The sequence below is a fragment of the Rhyacophila brunnea genome, unplaced genomic scaffold (genome assembly GCF_057557595.1).
Source record: "Rhyacophila brunnea isolate RB1 unplaced genomic scaffold, BYU_Rbru_1.0 scaffold_21, whole genome shotgun sequence".
Classification (NCBI taxonomy): domain Eukaryota; kingdom Metazoa; phylum Arthropoda; class Insecta; order Trichoptera; family Rhyacophilidae; genus Rhyacophila; species Rhyacophila brunnea.
Genome location: NW_028232871.1, coordinates 9,581,460 through 9,606,181, shown reverse-complemented (window position 1 = coordinate 9,606,181; position 24,722 = coordinate 9,581,460). Strand labels below are relative to the sequence as shown.

Below are 24,722 nucleotides of genomic sequence, written 5' to 3'. Positions count from 1 at the left end.
CGACTCGACCACTGCTATTTGATCACTTTACCTAATACGGTGAATTGTTGCAAGTGCGTTATTTTTAAGATAATTTACCATACCCAATTGAACCTTACAGGCCTACAAAACCAGCTTGATAAAGCGATATATTATTATATCAGACATGTGCAAATGCGGCTCTTCGTTGGGTTAAGTGTGGCTCCCAATATCTCATGATAAAAATATAGGTATTTTCTTTCCCAACTGTACTTGTATTTTCGTGAGTTTTCCTTTAAATTAATTAATTACTTAATAACTAATAATTTTCCTTTAATTTAATTAAATTTGAATTTTTGTATTGAAAATCTAGAATTTGGCTCTCGTTGACCTCATGTATGCCCATCATATTATATCCTATATCAAGATTAATTCAATATTATATTATTATACCACTATAGTCAGGCCGTGAAACGAAACTGTAAACATCGATGGTAGTGCTAGTTATTGCAATGCAATATGGTGAACTGTTTGTGGAAATTGATGATCGTTGCATATTGAAATGAATAACAATACTTCGACTGAAAAATGCAATTAAAAATCTTGATTTATTACAGGTTACCCGGATTGTATTCAAAGATAATCAATAACTAGCACTACCATCGTAATTCATAATATAATCGGCCTTGACTCCATAAACAGGTTTACCATCCTGACTATTTAGTATAGAAGAATCTGAATATTTGTGTTATGACTCATGCTCAGTGTGTCTTACTCACATGTGACATAACTTCTGGAGGTTGTAGAATAGCGTAGCTCTCGATTAAAATGATTTGCAATGCAGTTCAATCAATTACGATTGGAAGATTGCATTGGTGATATCATGTGTACCTTATGAACGATAATAGCAATCCAATATGTCACATAAAAGGAGACAGGCCAATGATTCGCTGGGTGAATTGAGTTACCAATGAGTGCCATATGCTTGAGATTTTGAATTAGAAAGCCTAGGATATGCTTTAAAATATTTCATAAATCACACGCCTCAGTAATAGCTGAACTCTTGAAATTGAGTTATGGGTAACTGCTTTATTAAATGAACGAGCTGGAAACACCCCATCCAATGACATTCTACAACAATCCAGGAAAGTTATTGGTGGTAAATCTGGACACATGGCCCCCACAAGAGGGTGGCTGACCGACCTCTAGCAAAAATACATAACAAATTTGCTCTAATGGCGCTTTTTTACGTTAATGATTATTGATGTTTAAAAATATGTGGCTGTGCAATGTAATTTGATGTGATGTGATGAGTGATCTAAATAAATGATAATTCAAGTGAATACGTGTATTAAATAAGGCTCTAAGTACCAAAAAGTAGTATTGCCTGTAGTTATAAAATATCGAGTCGTTGCAGTAAAATTTCATGAAGCAGACCTTTTGAAAAATGTGGTATTAAGCCTCAATTACATTGAGCTTCTTTACGAGCTGTTTATTGGCGATTTTACATTCTGCCTGTAAAGACGCCCAGTGTAATCATCGAATAAGCTAATAAGCAGGTTGTAAACACTCTACCGAGAAAAATTGAAAGCCGGTCAACTTTACACGCTACACGCCGGCGTGTGGGCCTACTGCGTCTGCGCAGTACTAACCTCCCGGTAAAAAAACGAACTACGTTCCGTCAAAATAGTTGCTGGCTTGTGGCTTCTCAGCGAATGAAAAGTTTTGTGTGTAATCATCAAATCGCAGTAGCTGAATCGCCCGCTTTTAAATTCGCCAATAAACAGCTCGTAAAGAAGCTCAATGTAATTGATGCTTTACAGTGTGAAGCAATCACGGCAGCTTCTATAATTTTAGGTATTAAGAACTCGCAAGTGTCAACACACCATCGTCAGCCATTTTATATTGAATGAGGTTGACCACTGTAGTGCTATTTACACCATTATAAATAAAACAGGCCAACGGACTTACAACGTCGACAGGTTTAAATATTTTGCTGTATTTTTTTGACTTGCTCGAGGCACTTAGACCATAGTTGAAGTTATTGGCGTTAGTATGTAGAACACTTTTCTATAAAAATGTCAGTTTTTTTGTTTTTGGTACTTAGCGCCTTAATTAATACACGTATTTAAGTGTAGAATTTTATTTTCTAATTATGTTCCTTAAGTGTGTCTCCTAAGTTACAAAATGTCTATTTATCCAATATGGTGAAGGGTTGCATGTTATGTGGCTACCACGAAAGGAGACAACTCGTAACTCACTCTATATCAAGTGAATTTATTTTAAAGAATGCTAAAAATATCCACGGAATACCATTAACTCTGAATTTCCGTGGAAACCATTTGGGGAATACTAATGTAGAAAATCACACTGCCATTAATCTTAGCGATAGGTAGCGGGGATGTACGGGCCATGCCTGGACACACCCCGGTTCGCCATATTACTAATAATAATGACGTAGATTGAGAATCAAAATGAAAAGGTTCGTTACGATACCTAGAAATTAATACAGGGCCCTAAAAAGCAAAATATTGTCCCGTAATAATTGAGACCAAACATGTGACATTGTGACCAAAAAATATATTTGAAAGATACGCCCTTTGCCTGGACAGATAAATCAATAGACAATACAATAAATAGAGCCAAGAGCATATTAATCTGTTTATTGTTAGGACATAGAATATAAACATTATATTACATACCTATCGCCTTTGTGCTATGTTTACATGTAAACAGGCCATGAGTCATTGTGAAAACAAAATCATTGACTTTAATCATTCATATCAGTGTTTGCCTAAGCATACTTAATCCAATCAAGGTTTTTTGAAGGATACTATCCCTGTTTGCTATATTATATTGAACAAGTCATTTCTTCTGTAATTCCGTATTTTTTGGAGCATATCCATAGCATTGGTTGCTAACCCCTAGGGTTACATGTAAATTGTACATAAAACATTTCACCGTAGCACAGTTCACCGTGACCTTTCTTATCGGAAAGATTCAATATGAACATTAATTCAATTTTCATAGCTGATTTTGGCAAAATTCATGAATTCAAGAATGAAAACCTAACCTAACAAATAATCCAGTATATCGGTTATTTTCAAAATTTGTTTGCTGCTGGCTTCCTGTCAACCGACAAGAACCGTGTTTTATTTAGACATGAAATTGTATGTCAGTAAGAGGTTGGATGGTCTTTAATATACGGCCATATAATTCCGATACAATATTTCACGGTGAAGTGTGATACGGCGACACGGATATAAAGGTGTTTCGAATTGCCATTAAAAAATGGCTACCATATTTGTAATTTGAATTAAGGTATTATCATTATAAAATTTTATTTATAGATGGCGTCAGGATTGCTACAAATTTTTGTTGTGATGTAATTAGTTTTTATTTATGACTGAATAATCGACTACGATGGACGAGCGGTAACGTGTTTTGCTAATGAAGTCGCAGTGCTCGGGTTTGGCAAATTCCTATTATATTTTTCAACGTGTGATTAGATCTAGAGCATGGACCAACCATTAATTTCTTGTAAAAAAAATCTAAAAACAATAAAATGTCTCCGTGTACGAACAACATTTAATTTTAAAGTCAATGAAAAGTTAAAGTTTGTGTATATTCAATTTTGAATAAAAAAATAACACAAAATCAAATAATCAACTGATTTAATAAAATTTCTATATCAATTAGTAACAAATTTCTCGTAACCACAGTCAAATTACTATGTTAATAATGGTTTTTATTATCTTTAGTAAATAATAAAATTAAGAAATCATTAATTACAACGTTTTTCTTAGCTCGTATTCTTATTTGTCCGGTGGTTCTTTGTCCGGTACAAATCTTGCAATCGATTTTTAACTAACTTCCCGACTAGCTAGGCATTTGAAACTTTTAGAACATATCAGAACACGATGCCAATGCATTTTTTTAATACTTTTATCCATCTTTAAGTAGAATTTTCATTTTCAGTTAATTCTGTTTTGTATGAAAAGTTATTTTGCAACACCATTATTGGTTGCTAGGGGTCTGGGGTCCTAGCAACAAAATTATTAATATGTACGTTAAAAACGTCGTATATAAAAAGTTCTTTTTATCTTGTAATTATTTTATTACTTAGAAGTCTACTAAACTTAGGAAATGAACAAATCATTTCACCACTAATGTTGCCATATCTATATGGGGGCCTCTCTAATTTTATTCTGAAATGGGGAAGCTAAGCATAATAGACCAGTTAATTCAATAACATAATTAATATTAAACGGTGTTCATAGAATAATCGATGAAAGAAAAAACAACTGGCATCCAACAAGGCCCGGGGCTCAGGATTCAGATCAGAATTAATGAATGAGTAGTGATCCTATACAAAAATGCTACGAAATAGTTTGCAAGAGAAAATCAAGACTAATTCTGAGGATTCCCACAGCTCGAGTCTCAAACCACACAGTTCCACCTACTATTGTATATCAGTGACGAAGGGTGGAGGTAGGCTGACAAGATTAGCCATAAATGGTGCACACTAAACTTTATTAGTCATACGTATGTGTTTTCATTGAAATAAGACTAGTTAGTTTTCAAAATTCAATTAAACCCTTCGAAAGCCGAGCCATAATAAATAATAGACATAAAATATTCGTCTATCTATAACATATCTAAAATTATGCGATTAAATCATACATTACCTTGGATATTTTATTGATAGAACAATATTTGTTATCTATTATAGTATGGTTTAGGCAGGGCTTAATGAATTTTAAAAAAATGCACCAACAATTTGACGTATAATATGTCTTGTTAATCCAACGAAAACAAACAAGTATGAATGAAAAAGTGTGCACAATTTTGTCGAATCGCCCAAAGTATACCAAAACCATTATGGTTTGGTTTAGGCAGGGTTTAATTGATTAAAAAACCAACCAACCCCATCTGTAAAATTGTAATCTAAGTTCAATAAAAACAAATACGTACGACTAACAAAGTTTAATGTGCACTATTTATGGCGGATCTTAACAGCCTACCTCCACCCTTCGCTATTGTTATATATCGTCTACGACTCTGCCAGTTTATTTCGAATTATTCCAAAAAGTTCCTCACTTTTAATCGATCTATGCTCCAGAATCGTCTGCGGGTAAGGAAAGCAGAATATCCCGGGATGCAGTGTGATAAAAGAATGGATTGTTTAATTTACCGAAAATGATTCATATCATATGAATAGATAGTAATACTTGGATATTAGATAGGTATTTTAAATTAATTATACCTACATGGTTAGTATAATCAACATTCTCTGTATGTGGTGATAGCCATGCCATCAACTTTGAATATCCATCAATAATTCTCAAGTGTTATCTGACATACCAAAGATACATATCAACTTGCACCCCATTAATTAGATAATATTTTAAAACAAAATGTTCCCAATGCCCTGTTTATATTAAAATAATTTATTGAAAATACACAAATGAATATAATTATATTCCAGATTACCAAGGCGATTTCCCATGATTAAAATGGTTACATGTAAATTGTACGTAAAACATTTCACCGTGGCGCAGTTCGCCGTGAGCTTTCTATCGGAAAGAGATGACCGTATACGGTCTCCAATTTTATTAGATTCAATATGAACATTAATTCAATTTTCATAGTTGATTTTGAATGAAAACCTAACCTACCCTAACAAATAATCCAGTATATTGGCTATTATCAAAAATTGTTTGCTGCTGGCTTCATGTAAAGTGTAAACCGACAAAAACCGTGTTTTATTAAGACATGAATTTTATGTCAGTACAATACGACCCTCCTAAGGGGTTGGATGGCCTTTAATATTTCATTTTTTCAGACCATGTCCGATCCTGATAGGATCATATGGGCCTCCACAGAGTGGAGGTTTGTATTGACAGAATTTGTTTTTTACTAGAAATGTATGTTAGCCACTTGCTCAACCTATTAGGTCCATACCCTGACACACACAAATTGAAAAACAATATGTGTACTTGCCAGACCCAGGATTCGAACCTGGGACCCACGGCTTTATAGTCTAACGCTTAAGCCCCGCGGCCACCGTGAGTGTCATATATTTCAGATACAACATTTCACGGTGAAGTGTGATATGGCGAACTGCATATGTACAAGTTTCCGGACACGGATTAAAACAACTTATAAATGGTAAGCAAATACCTACTCTGATTTTTTTCTATGGGTCAACGCGGAATTCTTATCATCGTTGTCAACTTCTACGAGGGTTTCTCCGCATACTCACAAAGTTATACATCAGTCTTCGTAACATATTTGTATACGTAAAAGACAAAATAGCCTACGTAGATAATATATAAATGCATTATGGCTTATCATTGGTGCTTCAAATGTATCATGTATTCAAATGTAAGCATTAACAAGTGCCTGTTTTGTTATTATTGAAATTTCTATGAATGTCGAGCAATTTACACGGCTGGCCGGCTGAATCAAAATCAAACCAATTCACATCAGCTATCTTTTGCCACAGCTTCAGACATGCATTTGGTAGGGCACTTGACTGTCAACTGAAAGACTAGTGATTAGAACCTGACTGGGTGTTTTTTGTGTTACATATTTATACCCCGATTTCACGTGCACGGATTTACTGCTGACAGTACGTCTTATCTTATGCAAGATTGCATGTGTGGAGACTCATTTTGAGGTTAACGGATTTTCACGACATGTCAAATATTACCATACAATGACAACATCGCGTCTCACTACCTCTTGAAGAATCAGATTGGCGAGACAGTCAGCACTTTTACGTGTACACAGTTATTATCGCGATAGTTTAAAATACACACTATTGGTGCAAGTAAATCCATACACGTGTACAGGCGATATTAGCCGGCTCGCACATCACAACTCGCCTTGTGTGCCTGACGGCCATAAATCAAAACTTCCAAGACCGCCGGCGATTGTTGCATGCTACAACCTCGCACATCTGCCTAGCGGCAAACGTCAAACGCGAAAAAGGAGAAGTCTCTCGTCTGCAATTTTTATTGTGTTGATTGTATGAACAAACGTCAAACGCGGTGACCAGCTATGATCGAGCAATGACAGTGTAGACAGAGACAGAGACAGAAATGGCCGATTGTGCGACTGTGCGCATGCGCAGAGTCGACATTTTTCGAGATCGACATGCAGGCTCTAGCAAACGCAATTCGTCGCATGCAGGAGCGTCGCAGTTGCACAGACACAGACAAAAGTTTCACAAAAAAAATAACCGTCAGAAATAATATATTGGGGAGTCACAGTTCGAGAACGATAATCTAATAGCACCTATTTTATTTCTGGTGGTAATCGACCATGTCAATTCAAGATAAACACAGATTTACTCTGTCCGCATGAGTGGGCGACGAAAGAGTAATATTAGATTACGGCATCAAATGAAGCAAGCACTTACTTACTTAAGTGAACAATCAACTCCAGAGGTACCCATATTAAGCTCACCTCTACACTGCATTATTTGTGATTTTTTTTTTTGGTAACTACGACAACCAATCTACAAACACTATTACATACATGAAATGAAATCTTTATTTTTACGGGGGATAAACTTTAATTATTAATTGAATTAATATAATTTTATTCAGTAGAACTTCATTATAATGGTTTCGAAACAAAATTATTATTAATTATATTGTCGACAGCAGCTGTTTTGGGTCATTTAGTGATGAATCATTCTTAAGGCTTGTTTATACGTGGCAGGTATTAGTTGTAGTTGTGAGTACAAATGATTTAAGTCTGTGTACACAAGACTTGAAGAGGTTTCATAATAAGTTTAACAGCTGTTAACATGAATAACTGAAATACCTACCTATTTATGATTCAACAGGAAAGTTTTTTTTATTTCGATGAAACACTACACACATTGAAAAATAACATGTGAATTTGGTAGACCCAGGATTTGAACCCGGGACCCACGACATTATAAGTTGATGCGATAGCCGCTCGACTATCGTGGGTGCAACAGAAATTTTAGAGGGATGAAAAAACACAAGATTTTCAAGACACGAAAGACGTGACAACGAAAGACTAAGGAGGGAGGGGAGTGGACACAGCAAGGGGAGGCCTTTATCCAGCAGTGGATTGATAGTGGCTATGATGATGATTCTTTTTTGAAAGCAAAATTCATTATAGATAATTTTTAAACATAAAAAGAAAATAAATCCAACATTACCACAATCATAATCATCAGTCTCATCGATTTACTGCTGGATGAAGGCCTCTCCAAGTTTTCTTCATTCTATGTATTATGTTGCGACATATTTCCGACGATTCATTAGGTGTTCTGTCAATCCAGCAGTGGTTATAGTGCCACAAATGACCGCATGACCATTTATCATTTTTTCTTGGCAGAAACAGTTTATCTCATGTAGACAACTATATCTGTACCTCAAAGGCAGACGGATGCAACTCCATTTTTGAGGAAAATGATTTTTTTTAAGAATCGTCACGCTAAAGGCTTTATTTATTAGAGGGAGAGAGATGAAAGTCCTAGTCCAAGATATGCATAGAATAAAGATGCAAGTGCCATACCTACCTTAGAGGCAGAAGGATGCAAATCCAATAATCCACTAAGATAAAATTCTCTCAAACCGTCTGCAATATCGTCGTTGAAACTAGAAAATTGTGTAACTCCGTTTTAATCGAAAATTGACTTTGAATGCCATCTAGTGGCCGTTGATAATATCTATCCATCTTGCAAATTTTGTAATTCCAGAAAAATTGTATCATTGTTAAATCATGGATGATTTCACTCCAAAACCATATATTTGTATAGGAAACCATAATGTTTTTTGTCTCTCCTGTAAAGTAGTGTTTTTGGAGTTACACAATTTTCTAGTTTCAACGACGAATGTACTAGACGAGAACCAGCCAGGAGAACGAGCTTTAGAGGAGGATACAGCACTATGGACCATATCCAAGTCATCAGAGAAATCAGAGCGGTAACAGGAATACAAGCTGCCGCTATCCATGGGTTTTATAACTATGAGAAAGCGTTCGATTCCATAAAGAAATTTTCAATACTCGATGCACTCAGAAATCAAGGAATCCCCGGATGCTATATAAATATTTTCAATAATATATACAGTAGCGCAACGACATCTCCATAAACCATCACGCATTTCCTACTATCAGCAAAGGAGTCCGACAAGGTGGTACAATCTCACCTAAACTATTTACAGCTACATTTGAAGACTTATTTAGACAACTTGACTGGAATGACACGGGTCCCCATAAATGGAGAATACGTGAGTCATCTGCGCTTTCCCGATGACAATAAATAGTAGTTTGCAAGACTCAGAAGGCCTCCAAAGCAGAATACAGTAACCGCTGGAGTAAGCAACAAAGTATGCTTGAAAATAAATGTATCAAAGAATAAAGTCATGTTCAACTGCTTTGTGGGCCAAAAAGAGATCCTCATCAATGGCATTCAGCTCGAACAGGTGAAAAACTACATCTATCTGGCACAATAAGTGTCTATAGATGGATGTATATTTGATGAAATTGTTCGCAGAGTAAAGCTAGGCTGGAGTGCTTTTGGCCGCCTGAATAATTTCTTCGAAAATGCCTAAAGTGCAAAGTGTTCAACCAGTGTGTACTTCCCGTAACCACATGCGTGTGAAACATTGAGCCTAAGTAAAAGAGAGATCCAGAAACTTAGAGTAGCACAACGTGGTATGGAAAGGTGCATGCTGGGCATAACGCAAAAGGACAAAAAAAGGAATGAGTGGATAAGGGAACAGACAAGGATTAATGATGTGATAGAGTTTGCTAAAAACCTCAAATGGAAATGGGCTGGAACATGGCTCGAAGAAAGGACAATCGTTGGACAAATTTAGTCATTCAGTGGTACCCAAGAGGTAAAAAACATCCGCAAGGTAGACCTAGAGGTTGCTGGATCGATGAAATGATAAAGTTCTGCGGAAAAACTTGGCAACGCAACGCACAGGAACGAGAGAAGTGGAATCAGCTTGGAGATTAGCGAGGCCTTCATCCAGCAGTGAATAGATTCAGGCTGGTGATGATGATGATGACATAATAAAAATTTAAAAAAAAAATGTGTTTTGCTTTGTTATATTTATACCTATAAATTTTTTTAACTTATAAATTGTTTTATTTTGGCTAGGTAAATAAGATACAAATCCACATTAACAAAATATCTTTAGAGGCCGAAGGATGCAAATCCACACTACGTTTTTTATTTTATTTTTTTTAGATATAAAATTGTATTATATTTATTCCTTTCTTACATATTCCAGAAGTACTTTAATTGAATTAGAATAAAAAAAATAATGATAATTCTATGTATATTTTCTTAGAAGTTATGAGTATTCGTTTAAAATAAAAATTGTTTTTTGGCTCTCCTGAACAATTGGGTATTTGGATTTGCATCCGTCTGCCTCTGAGGTACAGATATTAGGTACCTACATGCCTTTTTCTGTCGGCGGAGTTGCTTTTCGATCCAATAATAATTATTGTTAATTTAAAGTTTGATATTTTCATACATTTTTAAGCATCATTATCACACGCAAAGGTTGGGTTAGGTTAGATTAGGTTGGGGTAGATGAGGTCTAAAAAGAAAGTTAAAAAAGGTCATGCGGTCATCTGCGGCACCATTACCCCAGCAGTTTTTCCGGAGGCCCCTTGGCCATTTTGTAACTCTTGGGTCTCACTGAATGACTGAATCTGTCCAGCACCACATTATAAAACGATGATTATAATAATTATGGAACTGAGATGTTTTAAGTATTATGTAGGTAAGTACTAATAATTTGTGTTGTGATAATATTACATAAAACCAGGGAACTCAGGAATAATGGGAACTGAAATACCTACCTAACAGGGAAAGGAGAAACAGATAAATTTAAACACGTGACAAGAATACGTCATATTGTCGAATACTAACAACTACTCTAGGTTTATGCATTGACACTCATTTAATATTGCATGTCTATAATGCGTGGTTCATTTTCGTAGGACACACATTCAAAACCCTGCATCAAAATTTACCGTATTGGTACTTTATAGATTATCGAAATTCTATTTTATTATCTGTTCTGTGCATAAAACCAATTAAGTGGGTACTTAAGTACTTATGTATCTGTTAAATTTATTGTTACATGATAACAAGCTTCAATTAGATGTGTTTAATTTTTGAACGTAATATTTTGTAGAGACGATTGTAGGTAGTTATATAAAAAAAACAGATCATTAAGTAATATTTTATTATATCGTCTCTGTTTTGGCAGAACACACTAACTGGAGAATACTAATTTTGAGTAATTTGACAAGTTGTTAAAATGTTTGAAATGGTCTATCATGTGAGTTTATTAAGTAATCGTAAAAAGGGTGACTATAAAATAAAGACTGTTTATTTATTAAGAAGGCTTCCAGACGGTAAAGTTTGAAATAAGGAACATTTTGGTATAACTAACTCAATATATAATTTTTTCGAATTAGTATCTTCTGCCAGAACAGTGACGAATATTCAAAAATATTTTTTTCATTTAATATTATTCTGTTTATTATAAGACGCGCAGGTATGTTTATAATGACGACGTCTAAAAATTGGGTCAATTTATTTTAAAATACGACGCAAAATTACTTTCGACTAATCAATAACGTTTAACAAAAAGTTAAACGCAGCCCCTATCTTTTTCTTTCATTTTTATTTTATAAATTTGATATAATAAAACGGTTAATTAAATTGATTAGCAGCGTGTCGTAAAAATCATTAGTCATCGTAAGATTCACATGACTGCGATAACAATGAACCGAGGAAACAAGTAAATATTTTTCTCTATAAATAAATCATATCTGACACATCATGTTAACGGCGCAGATTTTATTTTGACAACAATAGCGATACGATATTGTAACGGGAGACAAATAGAATTAATAAGGAAACGAGCAATTACCCGGGTTGTGATATTCTCGCTGGCTATTGGCGTTGAAGCGTCCCGTCTAAGCCGTTGTAGATGATCCAATTTGTCGAAACTGTCACCGGTGGATGTATCGTCGTTCGATGCATCGAATAATGCCGTATGTCGTTTATCGTGTTTAGAGTCAGGGCTTTTGTACATATGCAATGTTCGCGAAGGAAAGCCATATCTTTCACCAACACAATAGGAACTTAAAAATAAAACTAGTAACGGAAGAATTACGATCTCCCGGTCGATCATTTTGACGACACGACACTTATTAAAGTATGCGCTCCGTATCCAAGCAGGGTAAATTTTTTAATGCACAAAAATATCAAAATAATGATAAACACAAATTGGCAATGTTACCCGTTACTTAAAAACAATTACCCTAAATCGTAAATACTCCAGTATTGTACTGTCAACTACGAATATCGTGTGTACTCAACAAAATTCCAACTTCATACCTACTGCTCTTCTAAAAGCGCCCAGTAAAGTTCACTAAAAATGTGTGTTACGGTTGTTTAAAAATGTGAGCTTTCTTTCTGAAGTAATTAAATTTGAAAATAATAATTATGTCTCCAAAGCGTTGAAATATTTTCAACTATTGTTTGTCGATACACTGCAGTTTTATCAGAGCGCTACTGTCAATAATAGTAAACACTATTTTTACACAGGTTCGTTTATTCATTCATTTAAACATATAATTAAGATTATAATATTATACCATAAATAAATAATATAATCACTGAAAATATAAATCTAAATTATCAACTTGTATGGATATTTATTTCCAATCAGTCACAGTTTATAATATTTATTAGAAAGAGGTTGGAGGAATTTATTCTTTGATTTTATAATTCATTAATTATTGTTTACGCTGACAACACTGATCTGCGCACGCAATATGCACCAGCCTTCAGTTTCCTGTATTCCAAATTCTAGCAAGATGTCGAAGGCGAAGAAGATCCTCGATGAGGCGAGAGAGTTTGCAAAACCTGAAATTGACCTAGTTGATAGGGGGATTGTAACTTTCGATGATATGCCCGGAGTCTGTGAGTTGTTTTAAAGTCTGTTATATCATCCCAACCTGTATTTCCAAATAAGGCAGCTCGTTTACGTTTTTTTAAATGTGGGCGGGACCTAGCCCTTCTGTCAATTGAGTGTTATGACAGAACAGCTAAAAATAAATCTGCGCCTATATTTTTGAAATAACACACACCAATCACTTGAAGAATCGTAGGGATGCTGATTATTCACAATTTGACAGGTCTTTTATTTTTCTCCGGTTTACAATACTCGAGAAAAGTAAAAACATTGTCATGTTTTGACAGATGGTCCGTGTTAATGAAACCCACTCGATTCTGCCTATCTTACTCAAATAGGAAATAATATAACCACAATATTGCATCGTATCCCGTAATCTCAAATAAAGACATGTTTATACAGCCACAACACTGTAAATTTGATTTTTAATTTACAATGATTTCTTCACCTCCTGCCATTTTTTTCAGTGACAAATCTAGTCCATATAAGTAGTGGATCATTTCAAAATGATAGATACAGTAATCGAATGTAACAGTGTTAATACTATAGGGTCTTTTTACTGGTTCTCCGCCGTCGCTCGCTGTCATCTGTCAGTGAGCGCAGTGTTGCCAACCGAACTATATTTATAGTACATTTTGGTTCGCGTACTATTAAAAAAGTAACATTTTCGTCCGTGTACTATTAAAAAAGTATAGTCAAAAATACCACAATTTTGAAAAATGGAATTAATTGAATTCGCCGGTTGTGCGAATATTCCCCATTGCTTATTTCATTGCTTTTAAAAGTTGTCTATATTGTCAATGTTTAAAGTTCCGTAAAATGTTCGTACTTCAATCACAGCAAATCGTAATAACGTGAAGCGAGGGACGCAGTAAGTTTAATCAATATAATATAAGATCTCAGTGTGCGATATTAGTCTATGGACGTAGTCTTGTGTTGTATGCTCTAAATAACTAACGTGACAGTTAATGACGGCGGCCAGCGTTAGCATTTTTCGGTCGTAAGAGGTGTTTAAATAAAGCAGGGCATCGGAATTTCTCGGATTCTTCGTTATGTTTATGTGACAAACAAAAAACTTACATTTTCAACACTTCCTATAATTTTTGCCGAAATACTATAATGTCTTGGACCACGTACTATAATTCAATAACAAAAAGATAGCTGAATTCCAAAATGGCGACTGACAGATAAAAATGGCGGAGCACCAGTAAATAGCACAATACTATACACTAATACCTCGTTTTACAGCTGAGATATGTTTTTCGAAAGTTTACTGTAAAGCAAAATGCCATATAACGAATCATTTGTTTCCATAGGATCGGTTGCAATTTTAGGTAAAAAAATGTAAGCGACACTGTAATGTAGAGATTCTAAATACCTATGATATCACAGAAATTTGAAGCTTCTGCATAAAATAATTCCCGGCACCTTGTGTTGTATTTATTATACTGTCATCTCCTTACGGGCCGATCAATATTCGACAATAGGATTCATTAATTTTCGTGTAAACATTTGTTTGTTATATACCGTCATATAATTTAATTTTGGGTCAATTGATTAGTAAATTACTTGGGCCGATCTCAGGCTACCGTTTCGCCCTTGGGTGCATGGAGTACTCTTCTCTCTCAACCGTATTTCAAATGGAGGTGGACCAAATAGTTTACGCAACTGTAGTAGGTACCGCAAGATCAAGTAATCTTTCCTAGTGAGTTCCAAATAAGTGAACAATCATCATCATTTATGGTACTACAACCCTTGGCGGGTCTTGGCCTCCTTAAAAAACTTCCTCCATCCTGAACATTCTTAAATCTCCTGTGAAGCAGTCCAGTCATCCCAATTTTGACTGTTCAGTCTTCTCTTGCCCTCGGGGGTTGAATACATAGCCCGCCTTGCTGGTATATCCTCCGGCATTCTATGCACGTGCCGATCCAGTACATTTACATATGCCACATGATCTTTTCACTCCCATAAAGTGTGTACAGCTCTTCATTACACCTTGACCCTCAAATAACATCTTCTTGAATAGCCCCAAAGATTCTTCTCAAGCGAACAATATAATATAAATAAAACATTATTTTTATTGTCCATTCATATTATCATAATAAATCTTTAAGGGAAAAATTGCATTCATTTTATATGGGAAACATGTACATGTTTAAATACGCCAATATGGATGTGCGGTTTGTAACGCTTGGGTGCTATATCATGCCACGTTGTTGGAGCCATTAGTAATATATTAACAATGTCAATTTGAGAAACATAATACTGGTCAAATCATGAAGACAGAAACGATATTACTTTCAATTCTATATTTTTTTTTTTTTTTCAGTAAATATGACCAACATTACGCGGCTTAGCTTGAGTCACAACAAGTTGTCCGTGGTCCCCCCCGGCATTGCCAACTTGATCAACCTGGAGATCTTCAACCTCGCCAATAACAGTATCAAAGAGCTTCCTGTTAGCATGTCGTCCCTGCCAAAGCTCCGGATCCTAAATGTATCGATAAACCGTTTGGACTCGCTGCCTAGAGGCTTTGGAGCGTTTCCCCTTTTGGAGGTCTTGGATCTGACTTACAATAATTTGAATGAAAAGACTATGCCTGGGAATTTCTTCATGATGGGTATGTATACCTTTGATATTCAGTTATGAAAAGACAATGATCTGACTTCCAATTTCTTCAATTATTAAAAAATTTCGCATTAGTAAGAACGTAACCAAAGACATTGAAAAAACCCTTCAATGCCTAAATATATTATGAAATTGCACTTAAAAAAGGACTCATTGACTACTGTTTCAATTAGTTGCAATTAATTTATTATTTTAATGCTCTAATTATACGAACTGGTTTGCATATGCCACGATCGTCAATCTTACGAACGAATCAGCTTCCAATTCTAGTGTTTCAACCAAGGCCTGAACAAAAACGAACCATAGGTGTAAGCATTCGGCACGCTTATATCTCCGCACCATGCTTTAGAGTAAGATGGCATTTCTACAGCTGAATTAAATATTTTTTCTAAACGTCGCCGGTAAATATGGATCTTAATGATTACATTCATTTATTAACTGCGAGAGCATGTTGCTGAAATTTATTGTTTTTGTGTTACTAAATATGAAGTTAGTGGTAATTATTTTTAGTTATTTTATTAGAACATATCGTCACTGTTCTGGCAGAAGACACTAATTCTAAAAAATGACATATTGAGTTAGTTATACCAAAATGTTCCTTATTTCAAACTTTACCGTCTGGAAACCTTCTTAATAAATAAACAGTCTTTATTTTAAAGTCATCCTTTTTACGATTACTTAATAAACTCACATGATAGACCATTTCAAACATTTTAAAAGCTTCAAAGCCAAATTACTCAAAACTAGTATTCTCCAGTTAGTGTGTTCTGCCAGAACAGGGACGATATTATGGTTAACTAAGTTGTGTTTAAATTTGGTAGCCGTACGAAAAAGCAACATGAAGGTATAACTTTTCATAGTTAAGTTGATAATAATAAAATCGAGGTTCTACTGTGCGTTATAATACGCAAGAAACACGGCTTCATTTTGCCGAACAATAGCTGCTCTCTATATATATCAATACTCTGAGGTTTCAACGCTTGGTTTGATTGGTTAATAACGTGCATACAATGTGTTCCTAGTATTAACAATAATTATAATTAATCCAAAAAATGCTTCTTCTTGTCACCAGACCAAGGCCACACATACAGGGCCGAATTTACCTGAAATTTGGGCTAAAGGGTAGCCCAGGGCCCCTCAAATTAGTCTTATTTTAAATGTCACTGCAAACTATTTGAGATTGCAATTGGACGAGAAACAAATTGCTGATTTTATTTACAGGCATATTATTTTTGTTTCGTATTGTTTGTCAAAATAAAGTATGGCAACTTTTGTTTATAAACGTAAACATCAAATTGACAGCTATTATACCTCACAGCTTAAAGCCAATCTGTCATGAGAATTGTGAGGTTGTATTGGGCTAAAATAGAAATGGTTCTATTCTGCCGACAACTCAAGTAAACAATTCAAAATGACATTTCACTATCGAAGCAGATGGTTGGCATGGGTTGTTGAGTCTGTGTGCCTGGTCATGTAATTTAGACTTAACGGCATTAAAGACTTTCGATTAAACTTTTTGGATTAATTTTATATTTCAGAAACCCTCCGTGCTCTGTACTTAGGAGACAATGACTTTGAATATATCCCTCCGGGAATTGGACAGCTCAAAAACTTGCAGATTGTAAGTGTTTTTATATATTTTGACAAAATGATGTTTTTGTTGTAACTTTGAACCTGATGCCTTTGCAATTCTATTATAAAAAACCGAGACGGAACATTTGAACATGATACTTTCACGAGCATTGAATATTACTTACATATTCACACAACCCATGGTACGATGTCCTTGCAATGGAAACACATATTATATTGATTGAAAAAACAACCTGTGAATTTGACCGAGACATGAGATTTTGACCATCAACCCATGGAACATGAGGCATAAGCTCTAGTCTCTAACTCCACATAGACGCAGATATGCCAATAATGAAAATTTAATTACAGGAATCTTTGGCATTGGATTTGTTTAATCAATTCTTCATAGTTAGGAATGAATGTGCATATTTCTATCCTAAACAGTGATTTAGATTTGTGTCAGTGAGTCGCGATCTGTACTTCGATTTCATTATATTCATTGTTGAAAATAATGATTCGCATAAATAAGTTCAACCAAATCATGATTTAATCTTATATGCACCACATTTTAGGGAGACATATTTTTTTCAATCCTCACCAGGTTGCTTGTTCTACCGTACATCGATGATAAATTTAATACATTATCTAATCGACTATCACAAAAATTTAATTGCAATATTTTTTATTCTTCTTTTCTTTTGACCATGTCCGATCCTAATAGGATCATATGGGCCTCCACAGAGTAGAGGTTTGTATTAACAGATTTTGTTTTTTACGGGGCGTTAAGGGGCGGATATGGGCAAAGAAGAAGAAGAAAGAAGAAAAAAAGAGATTTTGTTTTTTTACGAGAAATGGATGTCAGCCACTTGCTCAACCTATTAGGTCCATACCCTGACAGACACAAATTGAAAAACAATATGTGTACTTGCCAGACCCAGGATTCGAACCTGGGACCCACGGCTTTATAGTCCAACGCTTAAGCCGCGCGGCCACCGTAATCGATGTAAAATAATAAAACAATGATATTTTTGTTTAAAAAAATGTACAAATGAGTCCGCAGGCACAGGGTTAGTAACCCAATGTGTGGTGTGTGATGAAACAAGGCCATTTATAGGCAGGCCGAGATTATAAATTTTGATCGCAGTCCTGTATATAGCATTTATTATAGTTCACAGTGAATGAAGATTTTCGCTTACATAGTATTTCGTCCGCACTAATTTAAGTATTATCATTTGTTTTGTCAATAAGAAATAATAATCATTTCCTACAAACTTCACCATATTGCATTCAAAGTATAAGAAATACAATCCAAATTCTGTGCTGTGGCCAGACTATAGAGGGTCTTGGTGAAGGAAACATTCTTATTTTATAAATGTTGTATTTCTTTCTGTTCAGTTGTCGTTCCGTGAGAATGATTTGATCGAGCTTCCGAGTGAGATGGGTGAACTGACAAGACTCCGAGAGCTGCATCTTCAGGCCAACAGGTTGACTATGTTGCCCCCAGAAATCGGTGCGTATATAATATTGCATTTACTTTTTATTTTACCCACTCAATTCTCAACAATTCGACAGCTTAATCTGCAAACCAGCCAACTGCACTTTTGACTAAAAATGAGATTTTGATGGCATTTTGTTATAAAGCGTGTTTTCTATGCTCACACAAAATTTTAAACTCTTAAACCTATAAATAAATGCGTTATCCTTTCAAACAAAACAGCCAACCGCAGGTGCTAAATTTCCATTATCGTAAATGGAACAACTTCGCTCTTTATATAAATTTTCTTTATATATAAAAGGGAAGCTAAAATAGTGAATTAATTCATAGTGCAGTTTATTTGTAAAAAAAATAATCTCCAACTGTATTTTTGGAATTGTAAAATTCTGTTCGATAGTTAAATTATTATGTTTTTTCTCCTTCCTGAACAATTTAATTTGCCCAAATGGAGTTAGCCAGTTTGCAGATTAAGCCGTCGAATTGTCTGTTGCTAACTCTTGGGACGTTTCCTATTCGTATCAATTTACAATACGTTTATTCGCAGGACTTACCATGAAAAATCATAACATGGTGTTGTTATGGATCTGTAACTCCCCTCTGTATAATATCTCCCCAATGACAATAAATTGTCTTTGTTTAATTCATCGACACCCTAAGTTACTAATAATGTACTATTGTTAAGAATATTCGATCGATGTACTTACTCAATATTATATTATTGATCAACCCCAATTTATCCACCCTATCTAGCTGTGTTACTACACACATATAAACCCTTGTACATGAACTAAGCATCACTAATATTACTTACTTACTATTTCATATTAATACTATTGTAATTGATCCTTGGATCCATTCAACTCGGACCATTCAACTTGTTCAAACATAATTCAGCTCTGCTCACCGAGTTGTTTCACTGCGGATCGAACTCTATTGAGTTCTTTCCCTTTTATTTATACACCATGTAATTGTAAATTGAGTATTGACGAATAAACATCTCTGAAGATTAACATCCATCGAGTCTTATTACTGACATGAACCTTCCACTGGATCACGAGAAGGATCGGAGCCCGTTGGTAAGGATTTCCGTTGCCGAAAACATAACAGTGTTGTCACTTCTTTTGTTAATATCTATTTTACCAAACGTATAGGTAATTTTTTTTTGGTTCAGTTACCGGGGTTCGATACTATATCATGTTCACAGAAAACACAATTTCTATGATGGATCCAGGTACTACAGTTGTGATTATATTATGCTTACGTCGCGTACTATCACGTGACGTCACAGTAAGCTGCCGCTACGGGAAAACAGTGTGTAATGTCGTTTTTCTTGGTGTTTAAAATGTTATCAGACTGATGCTCCCATCCCGTAACACATTTTGAATCTTTAAACGAACATTGTCAGTTAGCAAAATCTGTCGAAATCATCAGAACAACAATGAGGTCACCTCACGTTGTACCGCATTGCATTGACACCTACATGACTCAATGAACGTTCTTTTACCATTTTCGCATGTTTTTTTTTTATTGGTTGGCACTATGTATTTTCTATAAGAATGTTATCTATTATCTATTGTCTGCAGGTTGGGTTCTGTTCAAAATATTATCTATGAATGTTATGTAATTTTAATATACGCACACGTAGAAACTGTTAAAATTAATTGAAATTAGCATGAATAATAATTCAAAATACTAATACATTAGTTGGCACTCTCCATCATAGAATTTAAAGAGATGGTGATCGTTCAAAATATTCTGCAAATTGACGAAACCATAGACTAAATTTGTCACTGTGACTACGCGACGTGCATCTCAATATAATCACAACTTACCACTCGATTATCGGTGCAGTCGAATATGTATTTATACTGGCCTGGACACAAATTGAACTTGAATTAATCAAATTTAAAAAGTAAACTCTCCAATTCTTATTAGTATTACAAGTTATTTGTGGTGAAACTGTATCTAACCAATACAATGTTTTTATTATAATTAGGGTTGAATAACTATTATCATTGTGACATTCTTTCCCTCCAACTGAAGTGTCCGACATTGTAGACCAATAATTGAGGTGAATTAGATCTTTAATAGTAGTGTCTTATCTTAAAGGTAATCTGGATCTGGCGAGCAACAAGGCTATGCTGCGATTGGAAGGAAACTTTTGGGTGGCACCCATCGAAGACCAGCTGCGTCTTGGTATCTCACACGTCCTCGATTACATCAAATCGGAAACATACCGGGTGTAAGTACATTGCTAATGCAACTTTTTCTAAATGCAAAGAATATATCGAAGACTTTAAATATTTTTTACAAGCAAAATAATAGCTTTTTGTTCATTATTGGATTGTAAATGACTCATTATGATCATGCTGGATCACAGCGGTATCTTATTGAAGGCGTAGTGTAATAGAGACATCTTGTGGTGGAATCGTGGGAAATATTCCTTCTAATTTTTATGTTATGTGTGGACACAGAACAGATAATAAATAGAATTCCTATAGGCTGTATACCAATACAGTAAATTTTGAAGCACGGTTTTGAATGTGTTAAGTGTCCTACGATAATGAACCACGCATTATAGACGTGCAATAGTGTGTGTAATACACCAATATAAAATGAGCGTCTATGCATAAACCGAGAGCAGTTGTCAGTATTCGACGTATTACGTATTCTTGACACGTGTTTAAGTTTATCCCGGATTCTTCCTTACTCGAGATCGGTTACCTGCTACTCCTTACTTATTAGGTTCCCTGTTCAAATTAGATAATTATTATGTCACTATGAAAATAATAATAACATTTTATTCACACAAGTTTATGGATTGTAATCTAATTTTAGGAGAGAGATGCTTATAACATTTCATTAAAAGGAGGTAAATATTTAAATTTATCCCGTATTCTTCCTTACTCAAGATCAGTTGCCTGCTTCTCCTTACTATTTCTGAGTTCCCTGTGTGTGGATCACTAACTCATCTGAGCATAAAATTTTGTACAATGTGTTGATAAATGAACCCCGCAAAAGTACTTAACCTTACAACTATAGTTTTTTCAGAAATGCAATATTTTTCAATCACTTTTATTGAATTTGCGTTAAGAAAAAAATGGTCTCCCTCATTTACGCAATATTGAAATCTTTCTTCTTCGTCTTTGACTATGTCTGCCCTTTGGTCTGCTCCTACAGGAAGTTTTTAACATATTTTTCTTAAGAGCATACTTCAGTGAAACGGCAAATAATTTTCAACTATAGGTGCGACGAAATTTCAGACTGGCTGCCAATCGGAGAGCGAAAGTCGAGCTGTGAACACGTCAATTTGTTTTGTGATGGCGTCGGGGGAATTAATTCTTAAATCGTGCAAAGATGACTAAAAAACGTTACCCATTTACTTGAAAAAGAAAACATGTCAATGAATATATTATTATTATTACAAATAGAACAATAAACATAACACTAAATGGACGCATGTTGAATTTTTATTACAAATTATGTTTTGTTCTGCACGCGTCGTTTGCACATTTTTCGCGTCGCAGTCCTGATCGTTTTAGACCATGCCCCAGCTGAATTATAGCCTTAAAACTGTAGTTTAGCATAAACACCCCTTTTATTAATAATTTCTCTATTTGTCTGTAATTGTATTTGTAATCTGTATTTGTTTGTAATTCTGAAGTTAATTGTATTTAATTTCATATCTCACAATTCTGTGACTCTTAACACTTTAATAAATGCGCATTCTTTGTTTACAGGCTGTACAACCGCCATTGCTCCGCAAAACCGCCGCCCCCTCCACAAACCGTGGACAAAGGAAAGAAGGCCAGCAGAGCGAGATAAACTGCTTTCCACCACAACCAGTGCCATTTATAATGTCTTCAAAATCATATATTTTAATATCTCATTAACGGCTTTAACAAATTTTAAAACTACATTGTGTTGTACCATAACACAGATTTCTTAGATAATATACTTATCCCATTAGGATTGTTAATTTCGTAGACGTAACGTACGGGATTCTAAGGCGTAAGTTACAAGTGTCTTTCACTTAATTTTAATTAGTGATTGAAGATTTAATAATTTCTTTGGGTATTAACTACAATACAGTAAAACTTCGACGTAATGAATTAATTCAGCCGAATGTCTGTTATACTATAACTTGTTCTTAATTATAATCTTAAAAGCAAAAATGCGTTAGAACTGCTTCAGAATGTTACGCCACGCGACAACCGTTCGCAATACTGTGTGATTATTTGCGCTAATCATGCACCTCATGATGTATGGACTGGAAATTTTGTCAGTTAAATCAGGGTCCGCAAAGTTGAGGTTTTACTGTTATTGCCTTTTTGAATTTTGGATCCTTCAAGGAAAAAACGATTGTGAAGTTGCCACCCTTATAGATTGTTTATTTTTATTGTTCTCTGTGCATCTATTCTATATGACACTACTATCGGCAGCTATCGAGGGTAGTTTTTCATATTTTTGTATCGAAGTATTAGCACTTTTTGTAACAATTATAATACTTCGATACAAACATATGAAAAACTATACTCGATAGCAGTCTTGTGTATATAATAGATGCGCTGGTGTATAATACAAAGAAATATAATTGATTATTGAAGTGTCTGCTGTGAAAACTTCTTACTGTGTTATTTGGCTTCTACTCCGTGTGTATCCTTTGAGTGCTGGAAAAACTTGCCCGTATTGTAACCGATGGAATATAGTGGCTATTTTTGTATGTCTAACTATTTTGTATTGTTTAATAATGAAATGTGTTCAAAACATTAATAATTATTCTAATGTAAGACAATGGAATATATAGATACATAGGAAAGATGAATATATATTATATTGCTATACAGGTTTACGATACATTAAGAATTATTTAAATGTTCTTTGAAGAGTGTAGAAGATTACATAGATGGGATAGTGCAAAGCTGTTGTATGTTAAAAAAATCAAATTTGAATCGATTGAAAATCATAATATGTATTTGAATGATACAATATCTGTTTTTAGATACATTATTTGGATATAGAATATTTCTACATCATAATGAAATGATGCAGTACAGCTGGGATATACAACATCTGTACACTAAACCATCGACATAATATGCGTGGAGTCTCACTTTTACACGTCTCGTAAACTGAAAACACTACTATCTACTTAATATTATATTTTGTCATAGTAAAACCAAAATGTGCCTTGTGTATTTTTTTATTTAAAATAATTTATTATTTTACAAATGAATTACTAAAATTATATTAAAAATTATAATTACTAACAGATGTGTTTTATTTCATTTTGTTGATTTCAGTCTTGATTTTTATACATTATTAATAATTTTATACATTTATTATTAATGGACATGTCAGTTAAGTCAAAATAAAAAAAATAATAAAATGAGACTCGTATATTATAATATTGTCACTATCCGGGGAGAAGTTACTATGTATCAACAAAAATGGTACAGTAAAACCGCGTGCCTGGAAATTTGTACGTATGCAGTTCGCCGTATCACACTTCACCGTGAAATGTTGTATCGGAAATATATAGTAGTATAATAAAGACTGTCCAACCTCTTTGGGTCGTATAGGACATGTCTAAATAAAACATGATTCTTGTCGGTTTACAGGATGCAACGGCAAACAAACTTTAAGTATACGGTCATCTTTTTCCGAAAAGAAAGCTCACGGCGAACTGTTCGCAAAAATTCATAAAATCTATAGTGTACAATTTTACAAAATTGAAACAAAACAATTGCATATTATTTGTTTAATTGGTTTCATTATGTGATTTAGCGCTACAGTTGACTCCATTTACAGGGTATATGGGAAAATCTATTTCCCGGATAATCGATTTCCGATTTAATCCTAAATACCAATGAAAATATTTATAACTGCGTAATAAACATACTATTTTTAAATATACATAATTTGTGTAGCTTAAACATCATAGGGATTTGTAACTACATCTATCACATCCCGGACAATAGAATCCATTGGAGGTAGGCTATAAGATTCGACATAAATTGTGCACACTAAACATTGTCAGTCATACGTATTTGTCTTCATGAACTAAG

At 34.5% G+C, this 24,722-nt stretch overlaps 2 protein-coding genes across 2 annotated transcripts in view; one reads left to right on the top strand and one right to left on the bottom strand.

The window, feature by feature from the left end:
* Positions 1-12,243, bottom strand: part of LOC147070671 (sortilin-related receptor-like) — a 76,978-nt gene extending 64,735 nt beyond the window's left edge. Inside the window, exon 1 of the mRNA XM_085949110.1 lies at positions 11,907-12,243. Coding sequence (XP_085805236.1) covers positions 11,907-12,170 — 264 coding nt within the window. The 5' untranslated portion in view covers positions 12,171-12,243. The remainder of the gene's footprint in view (positions 1-11,906) is intronic.
* Positions 12,244-12,816: 573 nt separating this feature from the next.
* ics (ras suppressor protein 1) lies at positions 12,817-23,924 on the top strand. Its single transcript, XM_085949132.1, has 6 exons — positions 12,817-12,964; positions 15,286-15,576; positions 17,123-17,205; positions 18,555-18,669; positions 20,764-20,896; positions 22,395-23,924. Exons 1-6 carry the CDS (start codon positions 12,817-12,819, stop codon positions 22,477-22,479), a joined length of 855 nt encoding a protein of 284 aa, XP_085805258.1. The 3' UTR covers positions 22,480-23,924.
* Positions 23,925-24,722: the final 798 nt, after the last annotated feature.

Bases quoted from the DNA above. Each gene is read 5' to 3' on its own strand.
- ics (XM_085949132.1), top strand. From the start codon at position 12,817: ATGCACCAGCCTTCAGTTTCCTGTATTCCAAATTCTAGCAAGATGTCG. The intron at 17,206-18,554 runs GTAAGTGTTTTT...CTTTCTGTTCAG, and splicing joins AGCTCAAAAACTTGCAGATT to TTGTCGTTCCGTGAGAATGA. The intron at 20,897-22,394 runs GTAAGTACATTG...CTTTGTTTACAG, and splicing joins AAATCGGAAACATACCGGGT to GCTGTACAACCGCCATTGCT.